This window comes from Melopsittacus undulatus, chromosome 4 (assembly GCF_012275295.1).
Source record: "Melopsittacus undulatus isolate bMelUnd1 chromosome 4, bMelUnd1.mat.Z, whole genome shotgun sequence".
Classification (NCBI taxonomy): Eukaryota; Metazoa; Chordata; class Aves; order Psittaciformes; family Psittaculidae; genus Melopsittacus; species Melopsittacus undulatus.
The window spans coordinates 19,200,769-19,225,028 of NC_047530.1; the positions used below are offsets into that span (position 1 = coordinate 19,200,769).

General features: G+C 40.1%; 1 protein-coding gene across 1 annotated transcript in view; it reads left to right on the forward strand.

Moving 5' to 3' along the window:
• The first annotated feature begins 1,659 nt into the window (after window positions 1-1,659).
• The window catches only part of SYNE2 (spectrin repeat containing nuclear envelope protein 2), a 166,728-nt gene continuing 144,127 nt past the window's right edge, over window positions 1,660-24,260 (forward strand). Inside the window, 16 exon segments of the mRNA XM_034061427.1 lie at window positions 1,660-1,738; window positions 11,122-11,183; window positions 11,821-11,916; window positions 12,185-12,262; window positions 12,352-12,444; window positions 13,762-13,943; window positions 15,137-15,333; window positions 15,805-15,905; window positions 16,671-16,772; window positions 17,548-17,685; window positions 18,585-18,749; window positions 20,685-20,797; window positions 21,486-21,642; window positions 23,338-23,434; window positions 23,597-23,784; window positions 23,933-24,097. Of these exon segments, the coding sequence (XP_033917318.1) occupies window positions 1,660-1,738; window positions 11,122-11,183; window positions 11,821-11,916; window positions 12,185-12,262; window positions 12,352-12,444; window positions 13,762-13,943; window positions 15,137-15,333; window positions 15,805-15,905; window positions 16,671-16,772; window positions 17,548-17,685; window positions 18,585-18,749; window positions 20,685-20,797; window positions 21,486-21,642; window positions 23,338-23,434; window positions 23,597-23,784; window positions 23,933-24,097 (2,013 nt within the window).

Here is a 24,260-nt window from a genome sequence, read left to right on the forward strand (position 1 = left end):
TGTTGGCTTTCTTGGCTATTTAGAAATCTTCTGATTTCCATTCTAACCTCAAGACATGGCTAATTTGTATCATCTTGTGCCTGCCAAAGTTTTAGTACTTTTTCTCCTCTTTTTCCCAGGCCCCAGCTAGAATTCCCCTTCTTGTGCCTTGAGTTTCAGTTTTGTCAGTAATTTGCAGAAATGCTGCATACTCACCACAGCAGCTGAATCAGTTCTTCAGTAAAATGAATTACTGTCCATTTTTCTGGAAGACTAGAGTCAAATTAGCAACTGTTTTTTTCCTTTATTTTCTCTGTGCCTTTGCTAGTTGTTGGTAAAACAATGTCCTGTGGCAGGGCATTTGGACTACATGATCTTTAAAGGTCTTTTCTAACCCAAACTCTTCTGTGGTTCTAAATGTGGGCAATAACCCCTGATCTCACGTAGGCACTGTAAACATGACTTGATTGATGTTTGTGAAGTGTTCAGATGCTGGGGTGGTAAGTGCCATAGAAAACTGTGAAAAACTTAATAATCCTGTCATCAGAGCAGCTCTTGGATAAAGCACAAGGACACACATGGTTCAGAGTGAGGAAAACAAAATATTGAATAGCTCCTCATTAAATTCATGTTGTCCTTTCTGTGCAGTGGGGGAAGCAGGGAGTGAGGAAATATACAGTGGAGTAAACAAAGGCTGCCTCATGATTCATATGAACAAGGGAATGAAGGTAAAATTTCTTTGGCGTTCTTTAATGTTGTGTTTCTTTACTCATCTGTTCATGCCTTTTATTTTGGCATGTTCTGGGTGGATTAATTATTAATATAAACTGTGTAAATCCTGGTACTTCTGATGAAAAGGTTACAGTTAGTTAGGTTACAAAGCTTGTTTAAGGTTAGCCCTTATTTAATTTTGAGCTTTATTTCTTTTTGAATTTTTTAAAATTTATAATTCTTGATTAAAATGTGTCTGTATTTAAGTATACAGGTTTTACTACAGTGGCAGATTGAGCATTATACATACTGCAGTACCAGAAACAGTATTTGAAGAAAGATATTGTTCACTAAATCTGCATTAGAGATGGGGAGGTATCCATGGATTGGAAAATGGAGGAGTTGGAAAAAGAAACTCCTTCATGGGGGTTGAGGAATAACAAAGGTACCAGACAGAGACAGTGGTTGGGATTATTCTTGTACGTTAACCGCTGCTTTTTCATTTCACCTTAATCTTTGTAGATTCTGCCTAAATTGTTTGCATTTTTCAGTAATTATCTGGACAGGAAGAAAGGCTTGAAAAGTACAAAGTTCTTAAAAAATGAGGTTTGGCAGCAACAGATTTGCAGAAGGCACTCTGGCTTTCTCAAAGAAAGCAAGAGTGTTGTAATTTCCCTAGTCCCAGTGTTTTTGTTTTCATGGCAAGACACACTTGGGCCCATGGTTTGTGTTGTGGCCACTGTTAGAGAAGTCAAGGGGCCAAAGCTTGGATTCAAACAGTAAGAGCATTTGCTTTATTCTGTATAAGCTAAGCAAACAGCCTACCAAGGGAAGAAAACCCAAAGCACAATGCATGTCTTAGCACTATACACTCGAGCATCATCAGTTTTTATGTAAAACTTTACTGATTTTTTTTTTCCCTATGATTTTAGTTTGGAAATTGATTAAAGATTCTCCATAGAATTCAGTATGGCATCAAAGCAGTCATCTCCTTCAACAGAGGAGCAGGCTTCGTCTGAAATAGATGATCTCTATCTGTCGCTGCAAGGTAAGTTACTGTATTTTTCTTGGCAAAAATCTGTGACTGTGTATAAGTTGAATTCTGAGAAACCTGTAAAAAGTAGCATATGATTGTTGTAGTTAGGCTGTGCTTCTTTGCAGACGTTTTTGTGTTCCATGAGAGACCCTTTGGGAGCGAAATGAGAAATAACAGCTCTTGTAGCCCTTTATTGGGATATTTTCAGATCTGGTGCCTTTTTTTGTACAGACGTGGTCATCCTTCTTATGTTTTGTTACTCAGAATACATGTTACTGTAAACTACTCTCAAAGGAACTGCCAGCATGAAAACAGTTGTGTCATTTTGTTAGTTTCCTTGCTTTCAATTTGCTGGCAATTAGTTGGTTGCATTAATGAAGCTGTTAATAATGGTACAATTTTATTTGTTTTTCTGTTCTTACTGTTGTATCCCCTGCAAGTGTAGAAGGATAGCTTGTAGCCAAAACACATAGAAAAGTTTTGTGGCTTGTAAACAAATTTCTTGCAGGTCAGAATCTTTCATCCTTACTTGCAATGATTTACAACTCGTTAAGGAAGCACTCACTGGCTGATTTTTAATTGTTCCAATTTAATGGCAGCTACCTGGACTAGTTAGGTGATAATGAGTGCATCAGAGCCGGCCTCTTGGATAGGCTTTATAGGTTTTCCCTAGTCACATGCTGAATTTCCTGGGAAGGCTGGTTTTCCTCTGAATGTATACATGAAAACATTAATGGAGGCTATCTAGGAGGCTAGTCCAGGCAGCAGGACTAGCACTGCTGGTAAGGCTGTCTTTGTGTTTAGAGCCTGATTATTCTAGGAAGGATGGAGTAAGTCGTGTTTCCACAGAGCTCTTGCAACGAAATCACTATAGTGCTTAGTTGAGAAAAAATATGTTTTAAACAGATGGTGCAAAAGAATATTGTGCCAAGTCACTTTTATGATCCATATTTGCACTGGTGTTGAAGCAGTGTGTTTTGATGAGCGAGTGTTAACAGTGGTCTACAGCCAAGTGTTTTTAATGGTGAATTTGCTTCCATTTTGCTTCAGTATTACATTTCAGGAGAGCAAGCAAAAACCTCATAGCAGACAGGAACTAGTCTGCCTGTTGCACCAAGCACAGATTGTCAGACACACATTTGCTGTGCCAGTCAAACTCAGCTTTTGGTAGAAAAACTGAGTTGGCTGTTGTCATGAAATGGGTTTGGATAGCACTATCTAGCTTTAAGGTAGAGAGTGCTGAATTAGTTACATGTGATGGTAGAATAGGGTTTTATTTTGAAGTAATATTAATGCTATTTTCTGAAAAGTCATATTGGTGTTTATGTGTCGAATAGCAGTAGGGGATTTTAGTCAGTTTAGTCAGGGGATTTTACTTAGTGGAGGAGCCCTGATTATTAAAATTGAAATGACTAAATTATATTTCTCTATGGTAATAATTTGAGCTCCTAGATGATGCTGAAATGAACACACTGCAATTCAGGGGCCGAGCTGTATGTACCTGACTGTTGTAAAACATTTGGAGACATCTCTTAGAAGTCTCATAAGCAATTTTTGTAATAATTAAAGATGCAACAAATGGTACAGATGTGTTCTATGTGTGGAGCTGTGATGCTGCACACAAAATGCAGCAAACAAAATGCAGCATTGTTTTCAGCTACCTGAATTAAGGAGGCATGTCACCTTTGGTAAGAGAAGGGCTTTGTGGCAGTGCTTTGAGAACTGCGGAAGATTGACTACTCTGCTGATGAGCAGGAGTGCGGGATTACAATAAGGAGAATGTGGGAATATTATTTGCTTTCAGGATGTAAATCTATACCTGTGGGAGGATCCAACCCCCACTTTCCCTCCCATGCACAAATCCTTCCCCTTTCTTCCCTAGGACAGCAAACAGACACTATGTGTTATGCTTCCCACCAAGCCTCTGCAGAACTCTGTTTTCCCTTTCCTTTCTACCTTGCTGAACTAAGTCAGGTACAGGAAAGTGTGTTTCAGGTCTCAGTTTGGAGCATGTGCTTACTCTTTTACTGTTTAACTGCAGGGGTCCTAATTTTTTGGCTATGCTTATTAATCCCCATACATATGACTGTTTATTACTGTAACCCAAAGGGTGATCATGTAAGAATGTGGCTGCTGAAACTGTTTTAGAAGTCTTTAATGGTATAAATAAATCATGCTATTTTCATGCAGTGATGTCTAATCCTTTATGAATAATTTCTTTTCAAGTGAGATTGAAAATATGGTGATATATATGCATAGGTTTGTTGTGCAGCTTGTAGTAGATTGTATTTATCTCCAATTAAAGAGACCTGTTTAATTCATCCAGACGTCAGGTAGACTACTAATTCTTACCCAGCTTTTTTGCTGGTTTGTTTCTAGCTGTATGCCTCATCTGTTGCAGCCAGAATGTTATTACAACTATACTTTCTTACAACTATACTCGTTCTTTCTTTAACGAGAATAATAGAATCATAGAACAGTTTGGGTTGGAAGGGACCTTAAAGATCTAGTTCCAACCACCCTGCCATACGCAGGGGCAACTTCGCTAGACCAGGTTGCTGAAGGCCTCACCCACCTGGCCGTGGGCACTGCCAGGGATGGGGCAGCCACAGCTTCTCTGGGCAACCTGTGCCAGTGTCTCACCATCTACATTAGACATTTTCCTAATATCTAATCTGAATCTCCCCTCTTTCAGCTTAAAGCTATTACCCATTTTTCTTTAACTACATCCTCTTGTAAAAAGTTCCTCTCCAGCTTTCTTGTAGGCCCCTTTAGGTACTGGAAGCTGCTTTAAGTTCTCCCCAGGAGTCTTCTCCAGGGTGAGCAACCCCAGCTCTCTCAGCCTGCCTCCATAGGAGAGGTGTTCCAGCCCTCTGAACATGTTTATTATGGTTTTCAAGGTAACTTTTACAAATAGAAGACTCCTATAGCAGCCACATAGAAATGTATGCCCTGTCTATGCTGCTTGCTGTCCGGGTGAGGAGCTCGTCTGCAGATCCCGTAACCGCATAGCTTCGTGGCATGTGACAGGGCTGATGGCACTGGAGAGGCAACTGACACATGATGCTGCCTAAAAAAGAATAAGTCATGGGTATTTTTATCCATTTCACATGCCTAATGAATAAATAGATTGTATAGTTGTATAAATGTGTTCCCTACTAGATAAATTTCAATTTGTTAAAAGCATTATCAAGTGCATAACTGGTTAAAAACTGGCATTAAAATGCCTAAGGAGTGGATGGCTTCAGAAGCAGCTATATAGAGCACCGAATGCCATTCATTTTCAGTCCTCTGCTGCATTTGTGGATTTTCTTTAAAATGTTAGAAAAGCCACTTAAGCGCCTATCTTTAAAAGGTTGTTGATTTGTAAATGATATGACTTAGTACCTTGAAGAATTTAACCTGCAACCTGCCTATGCCTCAAGTACTGCAGTACTACTTCATGAGCTGTTGTGACAGTAAAGACAGTGGTGATTCCAGGCAGAGCTGCTCCAGGATACCAGCAATGAAAAGAGAAATAGGGTTTAAGAAAGCCGGAGGCCAAAACTCGCTGTGAACACGCTTCCTGAGTTAGCAGCACTTGTGGTAAATTAGTAATTTGCTTTCAAAAGGAAAAGGAGGTTGAAAGGAATAGTGTAGAAAGGGAAGTTCCCACTTACTGCACAGACATGGTAGCGGTTAATTTAATATTTATACAATACTTGATTTTGCAAAGGCGCATTCCTGTAGAAGTATTTTTATCACCTTCCTGTGGATAAACTTTGTAATCTTGACTAAAAACATACTGTGGAATTTTTGTTGTTTTTTTTTTTAATTGCTTAACACCATGTTGCTGAACATAAATGCTGGAAGTAACTGTTTTCCCTGCTTTCCTCTCTGCTGCAGAGAATGTTGGAAGGAAAAGGATTATATAAAGGTTCAGGGGTGAATTGCTCACTCTCTCTCTCTCCCTGGGCTGGCAAGTACTTAACAGTTCTGATAGTTCCTGTCACTCACACTCAGTGGTTTGACTCATATCAGCAGTACTGTCTTGAAGGAATTCTCCCGGTTATCCCTCCTGACCATGCTTTGGTTCATTAACGGTTCAATGTCTGGCTGGAGACCAGTAACGAGTGGTGTTCCTCAGGGATCGGTGTTGGGACCGGTCTTGTTTAATATCTTTGTCGCTGACATGGACAGTGGGAATGACTGTGCCCTCAGCAAGTTTGCCAATGACACCAAGCTGTGTGGTTCGGTTGATAAGCTGGAGGGAAGGAATGCCATTCAGAGGGACCTTGACACACTTGTGAGGTGGGCTGATGCCAACCTCATGAAGTTTAACCATGACAAGTGCAAGGTCCTACACCTGGGTCAGAGCAATCCCAGGCACAGCTACAGGTTGGGCAAAAAGGAAATTCAGGGCAGCCCTGTGGAGAAGGACTTGGGGTGTTGGTCAATGAGAAAATGAACATGAGCCGGCTTCAGTGTGCACTGAAAGCCAACCGTATCCTGGGCTGCATCAAAAGAAGTGTGACCAGCAGGTCAAAGGAGGTGATCCTGCCCCTCTACTCTGCTCTTGTGAGACCTCACTTGAACTACTGTGTGCAGTTCTGGTGTCCTCAACATAAAAAGGACATGGAACTGTTGGAACAAGTCCAGAGGAGGGCCACGAGGATGATCAGGGGACTGGAGCATCTCCCGTATGAAGACAGGCTGAGAAAGTTGGGGCTGTTCATCCTGGAAAAGAGAAGGCTGCATGGAGACCTCATAGCAGCCTTCCAGTATCTGAAGGGGGCCTACAGGGATGCTGGTGAGGGACTCTTCATTAGGGACTGTAGTGACAGGACAAGGGGTAATGGGTTGAAACTTAAACAGCAGAGGTTTAGACTGGATATAAGAAAGAAATTCTTTGCTTTTAGGGTGGTGAGGCACTGGAATGGGTTGGCCAGGGAGGTAGTGAATGCTTCATCCCTGGCAGTGTTCAAGACCAGGTTGGATGAAGCCTTGGGTGATATGGTTTAGTGTGAGGTGTCCCTGCCCATGGCAGGGGGGTTGGAACTAGACGATCTTAAGGTCCTTTCCAACCCTAACTATTCTATGATTCTATGATTTCGTTGAGCTATCAGGGAGTGTGGAAATCGTTATTTGGGATGAAACTGAAATAAATGTTCCAAGGATGGAGCATCCCATGGTTCCCGGTGGGCATTCAGGCTGGATAGAACTAGTCTAACACAGCCTTTGTGACCTGCACATGTGGTGGGTGCCCTGCCTCCTGAACACCAGGTCTTTTGAATTGCTGATCTGTTCCTGTTGAGCTCCACTGCTTGCTACTGTAGATGTAGCCTGAGCTGACCTGAACGGTGAAAGGAAGATATAAAAATATCATACACAAGAGATAATTCCTTCTGACAAAACAGAGATCGGAGATGGCAGAGAGACTTGTGCTCATTAATTTCAAATAATTATTTAATTTAAAAAAAAATATTTTAAAGAAAAAAGCCTCACAGTTTTAAATGGTTCCCTGGCAGTGATGCACCAGTCCTCGCGATAGAAGAAAACCTCTTTGCTGTTTGGTGTCATTGCTTGATGAATGTTGATAGACAGGCTACATCTGTTCTCCTGTAGTTTGATTCCCCCAGCTCCCTGCTGAGGGAGGAGATGGTACTTTCCCTGGAGCTGCTGTCTCCCACCACAGGAAGGAAGGCGCGGCAGGCAACAGAGAGGGGGTTAATATTAAGTCTGGCTTTTCTGTATTGCCGTTAAAGGAAGTCTGAGTGTAAAACTGTGACTGGCAGTGCTGCTGCCCTCCTGTTACTCCTGGGAGAGCTCAGCACTGCCATGGTTCCCGCTGAGTCTCCGTACTGCTGCCCTTAATGATTAGTGTTGTTTGTAGCACTTGCTGATAGCTCATTACTGGATAAAACAGTCATTGTCCAGCAGTGTGTGTTGATTTTTGGCTAGTCTATGTAACACACTGCTTCTACGTGTTACTCCTCTCTGAAGAGTTGTTTGGAAGATTGCCTTTAAAACACAGGGTGAAATGTGATAGATTTTGGGTGGTTTAAGATTAGTGAGTTCTTACTTTGTTCACTACATCCACTTTTTGTCTTGGTGACTTTTGGCCCAAAGTGGATGAAATTATCAGGGTTTTTTTGGTAGATTTTTTTTTTTATTCTGGGTCAGTGACATTTTGAAAAGTAGGGCAAGAGAAACCGAGGTTGCCCAGAGTCCTATAAAAAAGCCTAACAAAGAATCCATTCATCATCATAAAAATCCATATTAATTAACCACGTGGTAGAGATAAGAATTTGAGAGCTTGAGTAAATCATTAGCACCTCTGAACAGTAGAGTCAAGATGGAAGCTGGGAGGGAAAACACAGCCTGAAAATTGCAATAAGACTGTCTGCCATGGTGACAGAAGCACACCTGTACCAAGCTGTGGGTTGTGTGGTCTGGGTGGAAGCAGTGAGTGCTGCACTACAGTCTGGGGAAATATTGGCAAGCATGGAGTTTTGTTATCAATTCAGGAGGAGATTTTATTACTGTTATTAATTTGGGTAGGAAAATAAGCCATGCTGCAGCTGGGGTGGCAGCTGCTTGGAAGGCAGTTTGATGGGTTGTGCTAGGCAGTGGCTTTAGCTTAGGGAAGGTGTAAGGTGTGCTTAGGTGTGTGCAGTGAAATAACAGCCTTGTACTTTCACCAGGTGAGACATTTGCCTGAGAGCTGCCACTGTGAATCAACACTTGCAGTGTCTGGCCCATATTGCATAATGTAGCACTTTAGTAGGGAGAGATTTGACCACAAGACTAAACATCCTCATCCTAACGCTCTTTCTGTGACTGACCCAGGAGAAAGTTCTCTAAATCAGTAGCGATAGAGTGTGGCTGGCAAGAGCTACAGCTGGCAGAGTCACTGGCGTCAGGCAAAGCAGTCAATATTTGTTTTCCATTCCTTTCAAGTGCCAGCAATACCGGCCTTGCCTGCCTGATAAAATTGAGTGCAGCTACTCAATAATCACTCATTAGGTAATTGGAATGGCTCCCACATGTGTATTCAACCAAAGGGTGTGGATGAGCCCTGTGCTAACATGAAGCCAGTATTTCCATGCTATTTATGTCCTCCTTGTGAGCGTTCAAACGCTGATTGGTCTGTGTGGCATGTTGCGCTTATTTTCTGTTTTCCGAACAAAACAGAATTTTGAGGTTGCATTTTTGTTCATGGCTTCAAGACTGCCCTTATCTTACAGTTCATCACAATCTCGCTAATACTTAAAACCAAGCCCAAAACAATCCAGCAAGTGGGGGAAACAGGGGGAAATAGGCTGTTTCAGCTCCGCCAGGGTCATGGTAGTGGAGATTAGAGGAGGACTTTTGAAAGATGTGTTAACTACAGAATGCAAAACAGCTCTCGACACATGTAAGGAGGTCTGTGGGGTGAATGGTGGGTTTGGGAACAGGAGTCTGTGTTATCCTTGCACAGCTTGCTCTGCTTCACGAGCTGATGAAGCTCTGCGCAGCAGGCCCTTCAGGCAATCCTGGATGATGAAAAGCCACCCAGAACTGGGGTTTGTGGTTGCCAGATTCCCAGAGTGATAAATTGTGGGCCATTTTACTCTGAGTGGCATTTTCATGTTCAGAGCAGTCAGGATTTTTGGGTTTTTTTCCCCAAGGACTTCCTATTTTTGGTATCTTTCATCATGACCAGCCTACAAAAACATATTGCTGCACTTGCCTTATGATGTCAAACTTGCCCTTACATTAACCTTTCGTGCAAGAGAGTGCTTTCAGAGACAGAAGAGACAGTCTCTCCCACCCTATCTCCCAGCTTTGTTTCTTCTTGCAAACTGATGGCCTTGTCAGTCTCCAGCTGTGCTGCCCCTGCAGTGGGAGGATTTACCTCAGCTGGGAGGTAGGCAGTGAGTACTGATGCACACTGCCTGACCATTTGCTGGAGGTCAGGGAGCTGCACTGGGGCCATGGTGCATGACACGCAACATCTTCCTCTATCCTGCTGGCAGGGCTAGCATTCCAAGGCCCACCTGCCTCCTTGTATGCAGGAGCTTGGATCCTCTGTGTCTGCCATTACCCAGAGCCCCATCCTCCACTCCAGGCTGCCTCATGCAGCCCCTCTTGCTGCCTGGTGCAGCAGGGAGAGGAACTCGCTGTTGCTTGCTGCTTTTTACCTCTCCTGTCTCTCACAGCTCCCCTGCTGCCTGCAGTGAGAGACAGGAGCATTGCAGGCCAATCCCTGGGGCAGCTGCCTGTAGCCATGGATGGACGGGTGTAACCTCAGGGCCAACACTTCCTGCTGTTACCTCAGGCCTATTTACAGACATCTAGCAGGAATGTGTGGTTTTGGTGGTGGTGTGTCTTGGAAATGGGATGGTTTTCTGGGGAGAGAGCATGGGCTGTGACCATGGACCAGAATGGAGAGCTGATATCTGCTTCTGCTGCTTGCACTCTGCTTTACCTTTGGGGGAATCAGACTTTTCTTCATCTCTGCTGCCCACAAACCATGGAGAAAGGCTTTTTTCTCTCTTTTAACATTGGTGCAAGAAGCAGTTTAAATATTCTGATCTTTGAAACAGGGGCTTAACCAACTTCCTATCTCCCTTCACAACTGCTGGTAGTTTATCACTGCATACTGGCCTGGAGGACCTGGGTGAAGAGCTGGATCTCTGCATGACCAGGTCACGCTTTGAGTCCAGTTTCACTGCGTTTTTTACTGGGGCATGAGTTCCAGCATTTCCTTCTTCTTCCCTCCTATTCTAAGACCCCGTGTGCCCCTTTGTGGCCAGATTAATGGTCTGTATACCCTAGGGAAGGCCCAGCACTGGAAAGGATATAGAGGGTATATTCCCCAGTGACAGCCTGATAACTCTCCCCAGTCTTTCGGTTAGGCAAGACATTCCATTCCTTGGCTTCACCTACAGATCTGCATTTATCATCTAACCTCAGCCTCCATTGATCTCTTCACCCAACCCCATTAACGGCTTTTCCCAAATTTCAGGTGTCATGGGTTCGGCAGTAGCAGTCATTTGGATGGATCTTGTACTGATGGTATCCTTGAGTCTTTCAAGAAACACATAGGAATGGACAGAGTTATTCTACATGTATTGCTCTGTAGAATTATGTGCTTATACCACTGTTTGCCTTTATTGCACTTTTGAGAAAACCTTAATTAGTTGCTCTTTGCTGTATTCAGTAGAAGTATGCTTGCTGGTTGTAGAGGTCCTTGCAGTGCAAGCAAGAAAATACCGGCTCTAAAATAAGAGTTGAAAAAAAGTGATATTAAATATCTCATAATATCTGACCTTAGGTGTGAGATGGATGCCATGTATCTTTTTGAGAAAGAGAAATAAAACCAGATATTTTTTCCATTAATCATTGTTTTCTTCTTCCCCATGCCCCCAAAGTGCAGCGAGAGTTTACACAGAAAAAAACCTTCACTAGCTGGATAAATTCAATATTGGCAAAGGTAAGAAGGGGATTCTTTAAGAAAGACGTGCTTTTTGCCTTTTTGCTTCAGATGTGCTGCTTGGAGCTTAAAAATTTGGGGAATAAACATTAAAGATTATTAGGTACTGCCTGGAAAAATTAGCCTCTGGAAAGCATTTGGTTTATAGGTGCAACAGCATTGTTTTGGTGATTGTCCAAGGACATTTGTAAGGTGTTTTGTAAGAAGAGAACAGTATCTTTCTTGCTGATGTGGTAAAACAAAAAACCTGTGCTGGATTGTGGCACGTTTTGGGGTTTTATGGGAGTCTGTATTTGTGCTTGGGATTGTCCTGACCCAAATGCAGGACCTTGCACCTTTCCCTTTGTCAGAGTTTTGGGGTCTTTTGCGACATGCCTCCTTGGAAAGTACAAATGAAGCCTAAATAACCCTTATAAAATACAGAGGTAAGGCAAAGGGGAATACAAGACTAATGTAATAATGGGCTATTAGAAGCAGGATATGACTGGTTAGATGTAGGGTTTGTATTTCACTGTATTGAAAAAATAAAGGATGCTGAGAATGTTTTTTAAAAGCAAAGTAGCCTGTGATGTTCTGTGGCATGTTGAATTCAAAATGACAAAAGATGGTGTGACAAGCATTGAAATTTATTTTGCAGCATACACCTCCTTATGTTATCTCAGACCTCTATACAGACATACAGCAAGGACATTTGCTTTTGGATCTGTTGGAAGTGCTTTCAGGTCAACATCTGGTAAGACAGAGTAATAAAAATATTACCTCAATCCTTCATCAAATCCAGCAAAGGTTTCTGGGTATGCTTAGTTATAATCATATGATTGATCCCTCTGGAGTCATAGAGCTTTTTGCAAGTAACTTATTCTATACCACTGACACTGAAACACACTGGAATAAGTTGATCCAAAGTAATTTATGAATCTTTGCAGGACTTCCCTTATCAAAATATAAAATAAAATGAGTTTTTACAACTGAGGATGTAACCTGTTCTTTCTGCTTTACAGCCACGGGAAAAAGGATTTAATATCTTCCAGTGCAGAAGTAACATAGAAAATGCTTTGACATTTTTAAAGAGCAGATCAGTGAGTATTAACTTCTAAATTAACAACTAAAGCCAGTTTAGCTGGTGGAACATTTTCTTTGTTAACAATGATCCTTTTTTTTCCTGTAGCTCAAGCTTATAAATATTCATGTTGCTGACATTATTGAAGGAAAACCTTCCATTGTGCTTGGCCTAATTTGGACAATTATATTTCATTTTCATGTAAGTATTTCAGCAATGTAAGAGAATTTTAGTAGAGGGGAGAAAAACAACAATGTGTTGACGTAACGTGGTTGAAAAATGAGTTAGTACAAAGGAGAAGATTATATTCTGACATCTGGAAGTGATGGCTCAGGGAGGAGATGTCTTTCGTGTGTCTCTTAGCTGCTTCACCAGTGCAATGGTGACATTACAGCCTGATTGATGAATGCTATCTAGCTGCAAATGATAAGAAGAAAAGATATTGAGTTTTTTTTAAAGTAGCCAGTTAAAAAATAGATCAAACTTTGCCTATGTAAGGCCTGTAATGATATGTAGGCTGAATACAGCCTGCATTCAAACCCTTCCTTGAAGGAACTTTGTTGGGGAGGTTTGCAAGAAAACAGAGACTAGAGAGACCAGATAATGCAAATATAAATGTCTGATTTTATGTGGATTGATGAGTTTCACATTGTGGTCACTCATCCACATTCAGATCAAAGATGTACCAGCTGGAGGCCAAATGTTTACATGCAGAATTGTTTTGGCAGGCACCTTACAAGTGCCAGTGCCTGAAATAACATGGAGGCTGTCACAGTGACGTGTCTTATACAAGATACAGAGCTTGTATCTTGCATAGCATGAGTTTATGGCGATCTTTGAAAGCACATGGTGTTGCTTTAATCATGTTGTAGGACTGTAGAGGATGATGGAGCCAAACTGTCTTCTAGCAAGAGCACAGCAGTGAATTAACATGGGCATGCTGGGAGTGAACTGGTGACTGGGGCTCAGGAGAGCACTAGAGAAACAAAGTTATTTTAACGTTATTGTAGCCTACATTTTTCTTGGTAAAGGTACTTTGGTGTTGAAGGTTGTATAGTTGTATGCACATAGAGTGTGCATTATCTTTTTAACAAAACCAAGCTTCTCTAACCAAATGCAGATCTCTGAGGTCTGGTGAGATCTTTCTTGCACTCCAAGTGAGCAGGCAAACTCTGGGCATGCTGAATACATGACACTGTTGACAACACAAAACACAGCTGTGAGAGGCTGCTTTCACTGCTAGGAGTAGAAAAGTGGATTGAGTTGAGAGGCCCATTGCTGGTACCCATATGGAAGTGTTCGGATGAATATTTCCTGCCAAAAAATCACCTGAAGATGGTAATACATCATGAAATAATTTAGATTGAACAGATACAAAAACCTGATCTGATCTTTGGGGGCAGAGTACTACTGTTACAGCTGTGATTGAGTTCTTTCCAGTTGTCTGTGATTTTCTGCCATTGTTGTCATTGTAATTTTTCACTGAAGCCTGATTAGCTCTCCCATCATCTCTAATAGATTGAAGAACTTGCCAGGACACTTGCTTGTACTTACAGTCAGCCTTCACTTGGTTGTTCAAGTGCTGTTGACTCCTCTCCAAAGGCAAGCCGATCAGCTAAGAAAAGTGTTAAAATTAAGGAACGATGGAAGATGTCAGCTACAAAGGCTCTTCTGTTATGGGCAAAAGAACAGTGTTCACTGTAAGTTTCATCCAAGACTTATGAATAATATGTTACACGTTGTATTTACTGTTTTCCTCTAAATGTGGTGATATTTCCCCGTTTTTTAAACATATTAGTGGCAGCTTAGCAGAAAATCCTTTAGATTTTTAGATGTTGTTACCAATACTTTTACATCAATCAGGCCTTAAATGTTTTGGCATGAGCCCTATAAATGTAATAATGTGAAACTAATCCTACTAATAAAATACCACAGTGTAAATTGAGTTGTTTGGCTTTTCTCTTTTAGGAGCTTCTGTGTAGTAAGTTCAGTGGAATGTTTACTAGTCTTAATCCTCATGGTTGGCACTGGTTCACAAAGTCTCAATTCTTTTTATTCTTTTCTAACGGAAAATGTAGGCTCTCTGGGTTTCCTACATCTTGTGTTTCTCTGTCAAAACACTGCATTGCTTGTTTTTCAGGGATATTGCTGTTTGTCCTGTAGCATCCTTTTTGAACTGTAATTGCGTTGAATGATTTTGTTATCAGTGCATACTGTAGCTTTTGGTAAAGGAATAAATCTTGTAAGCCCTGGCCCATTGTTCTGTAACTAAATTTGCTCACCTGAAATCCCACTTCTTTTCCATTCCATAACATAATATGGAGGCTGTTTCTGGAAAGTTGTCCCAGAATTCACTGTGGTTTGCAGAGCTGGACACCTTGGAGCACTGTCCAGGCACCACTTAATAGAAGATGTTTTAAAGACACTAAGCTAAATAAGAGAAAAAAAATATTTTTCTTGCAGCGGTAGATCAGTTTTACGGTCTGTATTTTTTAAAATGCCAGAGGTGGTTCTGGTACTCAGTGCCTTTACAGACAAATATCTACATGTTCTTCAGTGCTTTGCTAGTTGTTTTTCCATCCCATAGAATGCATTGATACTGAGCTCCAACGTGATGTTCAGAAAGGATGTTGGATCAACAAGAGTTCATCTTCAGAATGCAACATAAAATAAAAAAGAGTCATTTTGCAAAAAAATATAAAATATGTAATTGTAGCAATTGGTAATACTGGCTCTACTGTTATCTGATGAAGCATCTCCAGAAGTTCCCAATAACACCTTGGATTTTGTTCATACTCCATTTTCTTGAATGTATGTTCTATTTCTAAATTTGTACTTAGCACATCTGAGGGAACAGACTATAATATTTTGTTTCTAATCATTTTGGGGATAGGCATGGCTCTATCAATGTGACTGATTTCAAGTCAAGCTGGAGAAGCGGACTCCCTTTTTTAGCCATTATCCAAACCTTACGACCAGGTTTAGTTGATTTGGAGAAGGCAAAAGCTAGAAGCAATAAAGAAAACCTGAAAGAGGCTTTCAGAATTGCAGAACTGGAGCTGAATATTCCACGTCTTCTTGAACCTGAAGGTAAATAATTTGCCTTTTTTTAATCATTGTAATCAAGAGTGATTACAATCCTGTATGTATGGACTTGTAATGCAGGAAAAGAAAAAGACTGCTTAAGTTTGAAATGGAGCATTGATCTTTACCGTAGTGTTCAAACCTGAGATTCTTCATATTATAACACCAACTGCACTTAGGATTTGTAGGATTTTTGAATTGGTAGTAAATGCAGGAACAATATGCATAAGAAAGGATATGAAACTTTCCTGTTCATGGGAGAAACTTTTTCAATTTTTAATCATGCTACATTAAAATATTCCCAAGGAAAAAAAATGTTCATTACATATTAATTTCTGACAATGGTATGTTAACTGAGATACTGCAAAATAAACATGCTTATGCTAATGTGTTTTAGTAACTGCAGCATAGCATGTAATTATGTGATCAGGCCTAGAAGGCTGCATGATTATGTAAATGGTGTATTGGCTCTTGTAGATGTTGACATTATGAATCCAGATGAAAAATCCATCATGACTTACGTGGCTCAGTTTTTGCAATACTCCAGGAATTCGCCTGAGTCTGAAGAAGACATGCAGGTATGTCATACGTTTTATCACTGAGGCACTTTAAAATGAATGGGCATCATGGATGTCAAGAATATCAGTACTGTCTTTGTCCAGTTTCTAACCTAACTTAATAACAGTTAGATGGTAGATCTTCTGATTCAGCTATTGACAGGGCTGAATTGGCTTGGATCTTCTGATGCTCTTTTGTGGTAGTCAGGACTCAATGTGATAGATATTTGATGATGTATGTGGAATTGCTGTGCAGGTTGTCTTGTTTTTTCAGCTGTTACAAAGGACATTTTCAAGCCTGGCTGTCTTCATGTGTGCTCTGAAGTCTAGTCTGTCTACCTCAAGGGTAGAGGCAGACAGATTTGCAAATGTGCAAAACAACCAGCTTTAAATTTAATAGCTCACATGTAAAGTGGACAGAAATTGTCTCTCACAGATTACACTGGTTGAAAAAACAAGTTTTCTGTTCCCTGTATTCTCCTGTAAGAGTTTATGTATCAATTACTTATTCACATATTTCCATACTGATAACCTCCTTTCAGCAGGACTGCAATCAGTCTATTTTCAGATGCCTTAATATATCAAGGTGCCAGGTTTAGAACTTTGGCCTTGCCCTATAATAGTGGCTGACCCAAAATTCATTAGGGTCCTAGGAATTACTGGGTTTTTTAAATAGCTTTGAATGGGGTTTATCATATGCTCAATATGTGCTGTTTTATAGCACAATGTAAATTATAAACAAGGCTTTCAAAATGGGAAAATGAAATTTTCTGTTCTTATTACCAGGAAATAGTAAGAGAGGCCAAGAGCTGGTTGGCTGCACAGGAGAAGAAGTTAGCGAAGTTGCTGATTGATACAGAGAATGAAACATATTATCAGAAGTACAAAGTAAGTTGTGTTTCATATTTAACTGCTTCTGTGAAAAGAATATATGTCTCTGGGAACATTTTAAATATTTTTCATCTTCATTGCCTAAACTGAAGCATTTAATAACCTTTTAAACAAGAACTGGAAATCTGACAATGAATTTGATAAGCGCCCTCATTTAATTAAGGGCACTTATGAAAGGGAAGGGTAGGATAAAATCCTTATTGTTAGGAAAAAGATGTGCTGCTTGGTTTCTGAACAGAGAAAGGCGTTTTTTTTTGAGAGATTAAATTAGTGTCTTAATTGACATAGTTGAAGACTTTGACAAAACTCAACACATGGGTCCTTTACAGGGTTACCTTCACCATTTCTGTGATAATAATATCAGTAGGTTTTACCCAACTAATGTTGGATAGTAGCTGAAATGTTTGCTGTAGATTGTATTGAAGTAAAATTTCCTTTAGTTTATATTGTAGCCAGAGTTTGTAATAAAACGGCCCATGGGGGACAGTGAGGGGAGGAATTTTCCCCTTCTCTTGGTGGGAGGGGAGAACCATATCTTGACTGCACTGACCTTATATTAAATACGGATTTTGCTAGTGAATGGCACCTATAATTTCAGACACAAATACTGTGTGGAGACAGCTTTTCCTCTTTTCTTCCATCTTGCCTTCCCGTGCATCACACCCTTTTAAGTTAATGGAAGTCATACCACCTTGTTCCAAGGCAGTACATGGCTTCATGAGCTTGTATCTGAAGTCTGGTTCCATGAATTAATCTTTCTTTTTATCCCTAGGAAATGATGTCATTTATGGAAGCATTTAACCAAGGAAAAAAACCCTTTCTGCCCATGCTGTCATCAAAAAGAAGTGAAGCTGAGCTGAGTGAAGGCCAGCAGCAGATAATAGAAGAATGGGATAAACTGATCTCTCAGGTTAGAAGCATTTTTAGCTCACCTTGTTACCAGCATGAGCATGTTGATGAAGAAGCCTAAGTCTGCCCCAGAAACTCACACAGGGAGAAGTGGGGAGGTGATACGTTTTTTGGATTGGTAAAAGAGGTATTGACCCTGAACCTGAAGTCCAGACAAACTGAGCAGTGTACAGTGCCTGAGAGGAGGCAGAAGATGACTTTGTATTACCCTTCTGAATCCTGAGCCTCAGGACTCTGAAACCTCTGCAAAAAATGGCCTGCACCTGATTATCTTTAAGCACTCTTCTGATCAAAGTTTTTGGCCAATATATGCTTTAAAGATTCTTTTGGGACGTAATTATGGCTCAGATAATGATGCAGCTGGCAAAAGCATGTTAATATATTCTTTCCTGTGGCATGGATAGTAATATAGTGAAATCTGGTTGGTCAGTGCTTTGCAGTGAGTTTGACTCTGGCATCTCCATCTGCCATGAGTGGGGATGTAGTGGTCCTTGCTGGTAATACTCTTTATGGAATGATGTTCCCCTGTCAGGTCCATGATGAAGGCTGTCCAGAGCATCCCTGTTTTGCCTCTGTTCTGCAACTAGTTTACTGTAAATTTACCTGTTGCTGGGCCTTGGGATGGTCACCAGCCAAGGATATCAACTGCCAAATTTTCTGTAGTATTTACAGAGAAGACAGGCTGAAGAGCAAACCTGGGTCTCAGGTAAACATAGCTGATTAGCAGCTGACTTCATTGGAAGCTCCCTTTTCTCAGTGGTGACAGGTGTTTATTTGTTTTGTGGGGTTTTTTTTCCCCTGGGATGTTTTGAGCAGCAGCTTATGGAGTTTTTATCAGTATCTTAGCGATGGGAAAGACAATAATAGTGAGAAATTTAATCATTTGGTTTTCTTTTTAAGATTAATGAATGGAAAGTGAAGCTAGACCAGATGTTGCCCTCCCCTCTGGATAGCATTGAGGCTTGGCTTCAGGAAGTAGAACATCTGGAGGCAGAAGATTTGCCTGATTTACAGGACCCATTTAAAGCAATGTTTGTCTTCAGAGAAATCATTGTAATATTTAAGGTATGCTGATCACAACAGAACATTCTGCTGCAGTCTGACCTAGCAAAGCACTTGCTATGGAATTGCTGTTTGACATTTAGGTAGTGGTGTGTATATGTTTATCTTCTGAAGATTTAAAGCTCTTATGAGCATACCTTTGAACAATGATGAATGTAATGAAGTCACTGCATAAGTCTGTAAGGAAAGTTTTTGACTTCACTGGGGTGAAATTAAATTTGAATACTATCTGTATGAGTAAACTAAGGTATTCTTTTTTTATGTGGTTCCTGCAACTCGTTTGTTAGGTAGTAACACAGGGTAATTGCATCCTTATCTTTAAATCTATGTTTAATGCATACCTGTTCAGAAAAGCACTTGGGCTCAGGGTTACATTCCAGCAAGTTCACAAAGTTTGTGTGTTGAAAGTTAAGTATTTGCTGAATCATTCTGTAATTCCATTCAAAGCAATAGGAGGTATTTTGATAACCACGCAGGTGATTTATTAATCTTTTAATCATTGTGCTGATAATAGTTTAAATGCCCTTTTGAGTCTGAAAAATCAGAAAAGAGTAGATGTGTTGATGCTTGGTTCATCATCATAGTGGTGTACTTGTTTTTTTTATGAACGGGGAGAAGCTGGATGTTTTCGTGACATGTCCTTAAAGAGAATTTGAAAGAATGGGAAAGAGAGGTTCTTGAGTGGCTTTGTAACATCACTTCTTTGTACTATTGCTAGTCAGTTCCTAATATGAGAGATGTTTTTAAACTGGTAACAGGTTTGCCAGACTTTATCCATTTTCCTGTGATTTTTATTGTTCAGCCTCAGTAGTTCTGGCATTTCTAAAAGGGAGATAGAGATATCATTGTTTTAGGGGTTTCTTCTTTCCTATTGAACATGTATATAAAATCATTAAGTTCCTTAAGAAGAAACCCAAGATACTTAATTCCTGTCAAACCCACTTTTCCTAATGGGAAGACATTCTTTTGAGAATTCCCCACCCCAACCCACACCTTTCCTCTAGACAGGTCTTCCGGTATGTTTCATGTAGGGATCTTGTTGCCAAAGTGGTGCCTTATAATGGAAACTTTACTTTCTCTTAAGATCCATCAAATTACTCACCAATGTTCAAAACTGTCTGACTGTAATGGTATTAAGGTTACAAAACCAAGGATTTAAAGTCTGTGCACTACTTTTGGGGTTTAGGGCTGTCCCAGGATGTAGCCATTTCCATTAATATGTTTCTGACAGGTTGTATTACATAGAAATGAACTTTAAACATACTTCTTTTTAAGCCACTTATGAATATGTGTGTATTCTGTGCAATGCATTTTATGTTTGATTTTTGCATAACGAATTTGGTGCTCAGACACGTGCCTGTAAAGTATTTCCCAATCATGTGAAAATGGCAATCAGAAGATTAATGTGATATGCCATCAGCATGGTGTTAGATAGAAATTTATTTCAATCAGATTATTTATTAGATTTATTTATCAATCAGATAAAGTATTAAGCAGTAGGACTGACATAATAGGTTTATTTGGGCATCCACAGCTTCTCTGGGCAACCTGTTCCAGTATCTCAGCACCCTCACGGTAAAGAATTTCTTCCTTTAATCTAAATCTATCCTCTTGTCAGCTTAAAGCCACCCCCCTTTGTCCTATCACAGCCTGCCCTTATGAAAGTGCAGAAAAAAATGATAGGATGGGTAGTGCTGATTAATGTGTTTTAACTAGATGCATAGCGCTAAGAGAAATCAGCCAATACTGCACTAAATATGCACTTTACGAGGTGATGAGAGATATACTTGCATTGTAGTTTTATGAGTAAAGATACTGAAAGATTGTCTTGTGCTGGCTAGTTAATAGCTCTCACCCTAATGGCAGGTGACTTGCAGATTCTCAGATGTAATACTCTAGAATTAACATGAAAGGCTTACCATGTCTTTTTCTCCCCAGGGCTTGATGGATTGTTTTGATTCTCATTTGGATGCCCTTCAATCATTTAAGAATGAAGATGAGAAGAATACCCCACTGGTCCTGCCTGAAAAGTTAGAGGAAATGAAAAGAAGGTTATGATCTTCATATTCCCGCTACTTTGACTGTGTCATATTGTAGCTCTGCTATTGACTTGCTCTGCTATTCTGAAAAAGCATATAATTTATCCATGCCTTGCAGGAAAGGAGCATTTTCCACCTAAGCACAGATTAGCTGTTAAGTGGAGCAGGCACTTACTTGTTCACTTATTGGTCCAGTGAATGGCTAATTATGTGTACAGAATGGAGCTCATAAGCCGGACCTTTTCAAATGCCTTTTTCTAGTGTGGATAGGAAACATCCATTAGGGGTAGGAAACATGAATATTTTGTATGTGAAAATTTCTTGTGGAGATTTTGAAATTTCTAACTTCCACCTTTTAAAATCACTGAGATCTACAGGTTGTACAACCCCATGTATCTGTTGGAGGATACTTAAAAAAATAACCAGTGATTCTATGTTCATAACCTGAGACACTTTGACATACAGATAGCAGACGCTCCTTTTCTGGATGTTTAAGGTTTTTCATAAATTGAGCGGTCAATATTGACTCAAAATTGTTGCTACTTAAAAAAATTGTCATTATCTTAAAATTTTACTTGTCATATCAAAATAATGTTTACATATGTGTAATTCTGGGTTTTTAAGCTAAAAACCTTATCTATTAATGCTTTCTATAGCCAATGATTTTGAATCAAATTTTAGAATATTTCACTGTTTGCAGATTCAGCAGTATTCGTTCCACAAACTTCAACACTTTTCTTGAATACCACTATGGACTGTGCTCAGCTATAGCCAACGAGGTGATGTTAAAGCTAAATATCTGGGACATGAAATATGGTACAAAAGAGTCTGTGGAATCACTGCTGGAAAGCTGGAATGTAAGTTTAAAATATATATATCACACCCTGACAATACTTCTTCTTCCCACCTCTCTTTGAATCAAGTTTGTGTCTGTCTTCATCAGAAGATACTACAGTAGTTGATAGAAGAATGGCAAACTTGTGAAATCTGGGATTTATGTAAAGAAGGACAGGTAGACTTCCACAGAAGTTTTCTTTTCCCCTCCACCAGCATCTTCCCATTTTACTCTGAATGAGAGTTTTTTCTTCAGTTTGGAGAAACAGAGCAAGCTGTAACTCTAATTTTCTCTTTGTCCTTTTTTATTCTTTATTGTGATGATTTCTTTCTTTCTAAATTATAGAACCAGCAGTAGCAGCCCTTCCCTAGCTTAAATTAACACAAACCTCTCTGGGGTAGTTCTGTAGTTCCTATCTTCAAAGCCAACTATCATTCACGATGCTGGCTAATACTGAGTTTTGCTGTTGCCTTTTCCTTTTCCCAGCTTCCTTACCTCCTTTTGCTTCATAGTGAATATGAATTGTCTTGGTTCATTTTGGGCTTAGCTCAGCTTCTGGGCTCAAGTTATTAAAATGATGCCACATTGTAGGTTTACAGGAGGTGCTGGATTACTCTACCCCAAATATTGACAAAGTATACTGCATAAAGAACAGAGGCAGAGTTGTGAAAATGCTATGCCATCAATTTTGTTCCACTTCTCATTAGTGGGACTCCTTGTGAATTCCATTTCAAGAGTTTCTCAGAGGCTTTTCAGAGTGGCAAGTTAAATTAGTGGGAATTTCACCAGCCTTAGAACTGTGGAAGAAGACAGCAAGAGGTTGTATAAGTATCGATTTTCCTGAGCAGTATTAACCTTCCCTATGGTGAAATGGGAGTACAGACTTAAATCTGTGCTGAGTTTCTTGATTCAGTTGATTTCATGAATACTTAATCATATTATTTCTACAGTTCTAGTTCATGGTTCATGTTATTTCTACAGTTGTCTTTCTCAAGCTGATAGAATATAGAGCTTTCCCAAGGAGTTTAAGGCTTGTTCTTCTGGTCCTATGATGTGCAATCCTGGCTGATGGTGGTGGCGTGGTGGCCCAGGTTCGTCATAGTCACAGCAGAGGTTGTTCTGTAGCCTGCTAGATAGGGCATTTGTAGAATTGAGAAGCTCTAGCGTGAGATGCCACTCAGAGGGGGGCTGAGGATCAACTCTCCTTCTCTGAGTTGAATGTTCAAAGCAGAAGTCTCTATCTCTACTCCCATTTCTTCCTCTGTCACTCTTTCCACCCCCAGTTTGGACCTTGCTTGATCTGTGGTAGGAACTAGGCATGTCAATATTTCTGTGCATGCAGGGAAACCTACCTTTCATGACTTTTCTGACATAGGTGACTAAATTCTGCCTGACTTGTTCTAGATGCCATTTATAAGTATTGCCCTAGGGCTGTAACTTTTTGAAATAAGCAGCTCTGACTCATGCAAAGCTATGACTCAGATAATGGCACTGAGGAATTAATATTCTCATTTAAGTTACTCTCTGTGCAGAAAAAAACCTAGGTCTGTTTAAGACTACAGGTTGCAAATGAGTTGCTGGATGGGCTTTGCTCAATTCACTTTTAATGGCAGGTTTTAGTCTCATATTTTAAAAAGAACATATCCCAAGCTGCATTTCCTACCTAGTTTTATGTGGGTTAGTGTTACCCATGCCAATTACTTTTCCCTTTGGGCAGAATTTCATTGAAGAAAAGAGACTTGAAACACAACTAGAAACTGCTACTCACATCTGTGAAGATTTGAAAAACAAAAACATAACTGGTCCTGACTTAGGTAAGCTTGTGCACATAAAGTGATACGAAGACCTCTTATTTTTGAACTGATGTGCTGTCACCAGTTTTACTTCCCTCTTATATTTTGTGTAAAATACTGCTTCTATGTAATTAACCTCTCTGTTTCCAAATGTATAACACTGTTCCTTATTTGATGTCCTAGCTGGAAATTGTCAAGAAATTAGCAAACTGTTTAAGACAGTGGAGTCAAAGATTTCTATGTGCAGAGACTATATTTCCAATGTAAATACCACCCTACAGAAAGTCCTGTCTTCCTGGAGTAATTATACAGAAAATATCCATCTGCTAAAGACGTGGCTGGAAGAAAAACGAAATGAGCATCCGAATGAGGTAATATAATGACAGAGATACTTGGAAGCCTCCTGGATGGAAAGCATTATATATGAGAGTGGTGGTTGTTGTTGCTTTTCTTTTCCTTGTTTTGGAAATAAACTTCTGACAGGGTTCTGCATTAAATTATTTCAATGCCTCTGTCTAGATCCCTGCTGAGATCCTGGCAAAATGGAATTTGGTTCATGGTTCCTTAAATGAAGTTGGCAACTATCTCACTGAAGTCAGCAAAGATCAAGTTGGATCAAATATTGCCAAAGAGCTGAAGAAATTGAACAGGAGATGGGCTAAGTTCATCAGGAGAACACAATTTGTAAGTTTACTAGTTTCATATGAGTCTTTTGCTGACTGTTTTCTGGACTTATGAGCTTGATAATCAGAGATGAATAAATCTTTCAGTCAACTCAGTATTGTCAATTTTAAAACGGGAACAGAGAATACACACGGGCATTCCTTTCTGAAGTCTTTGTGACTCA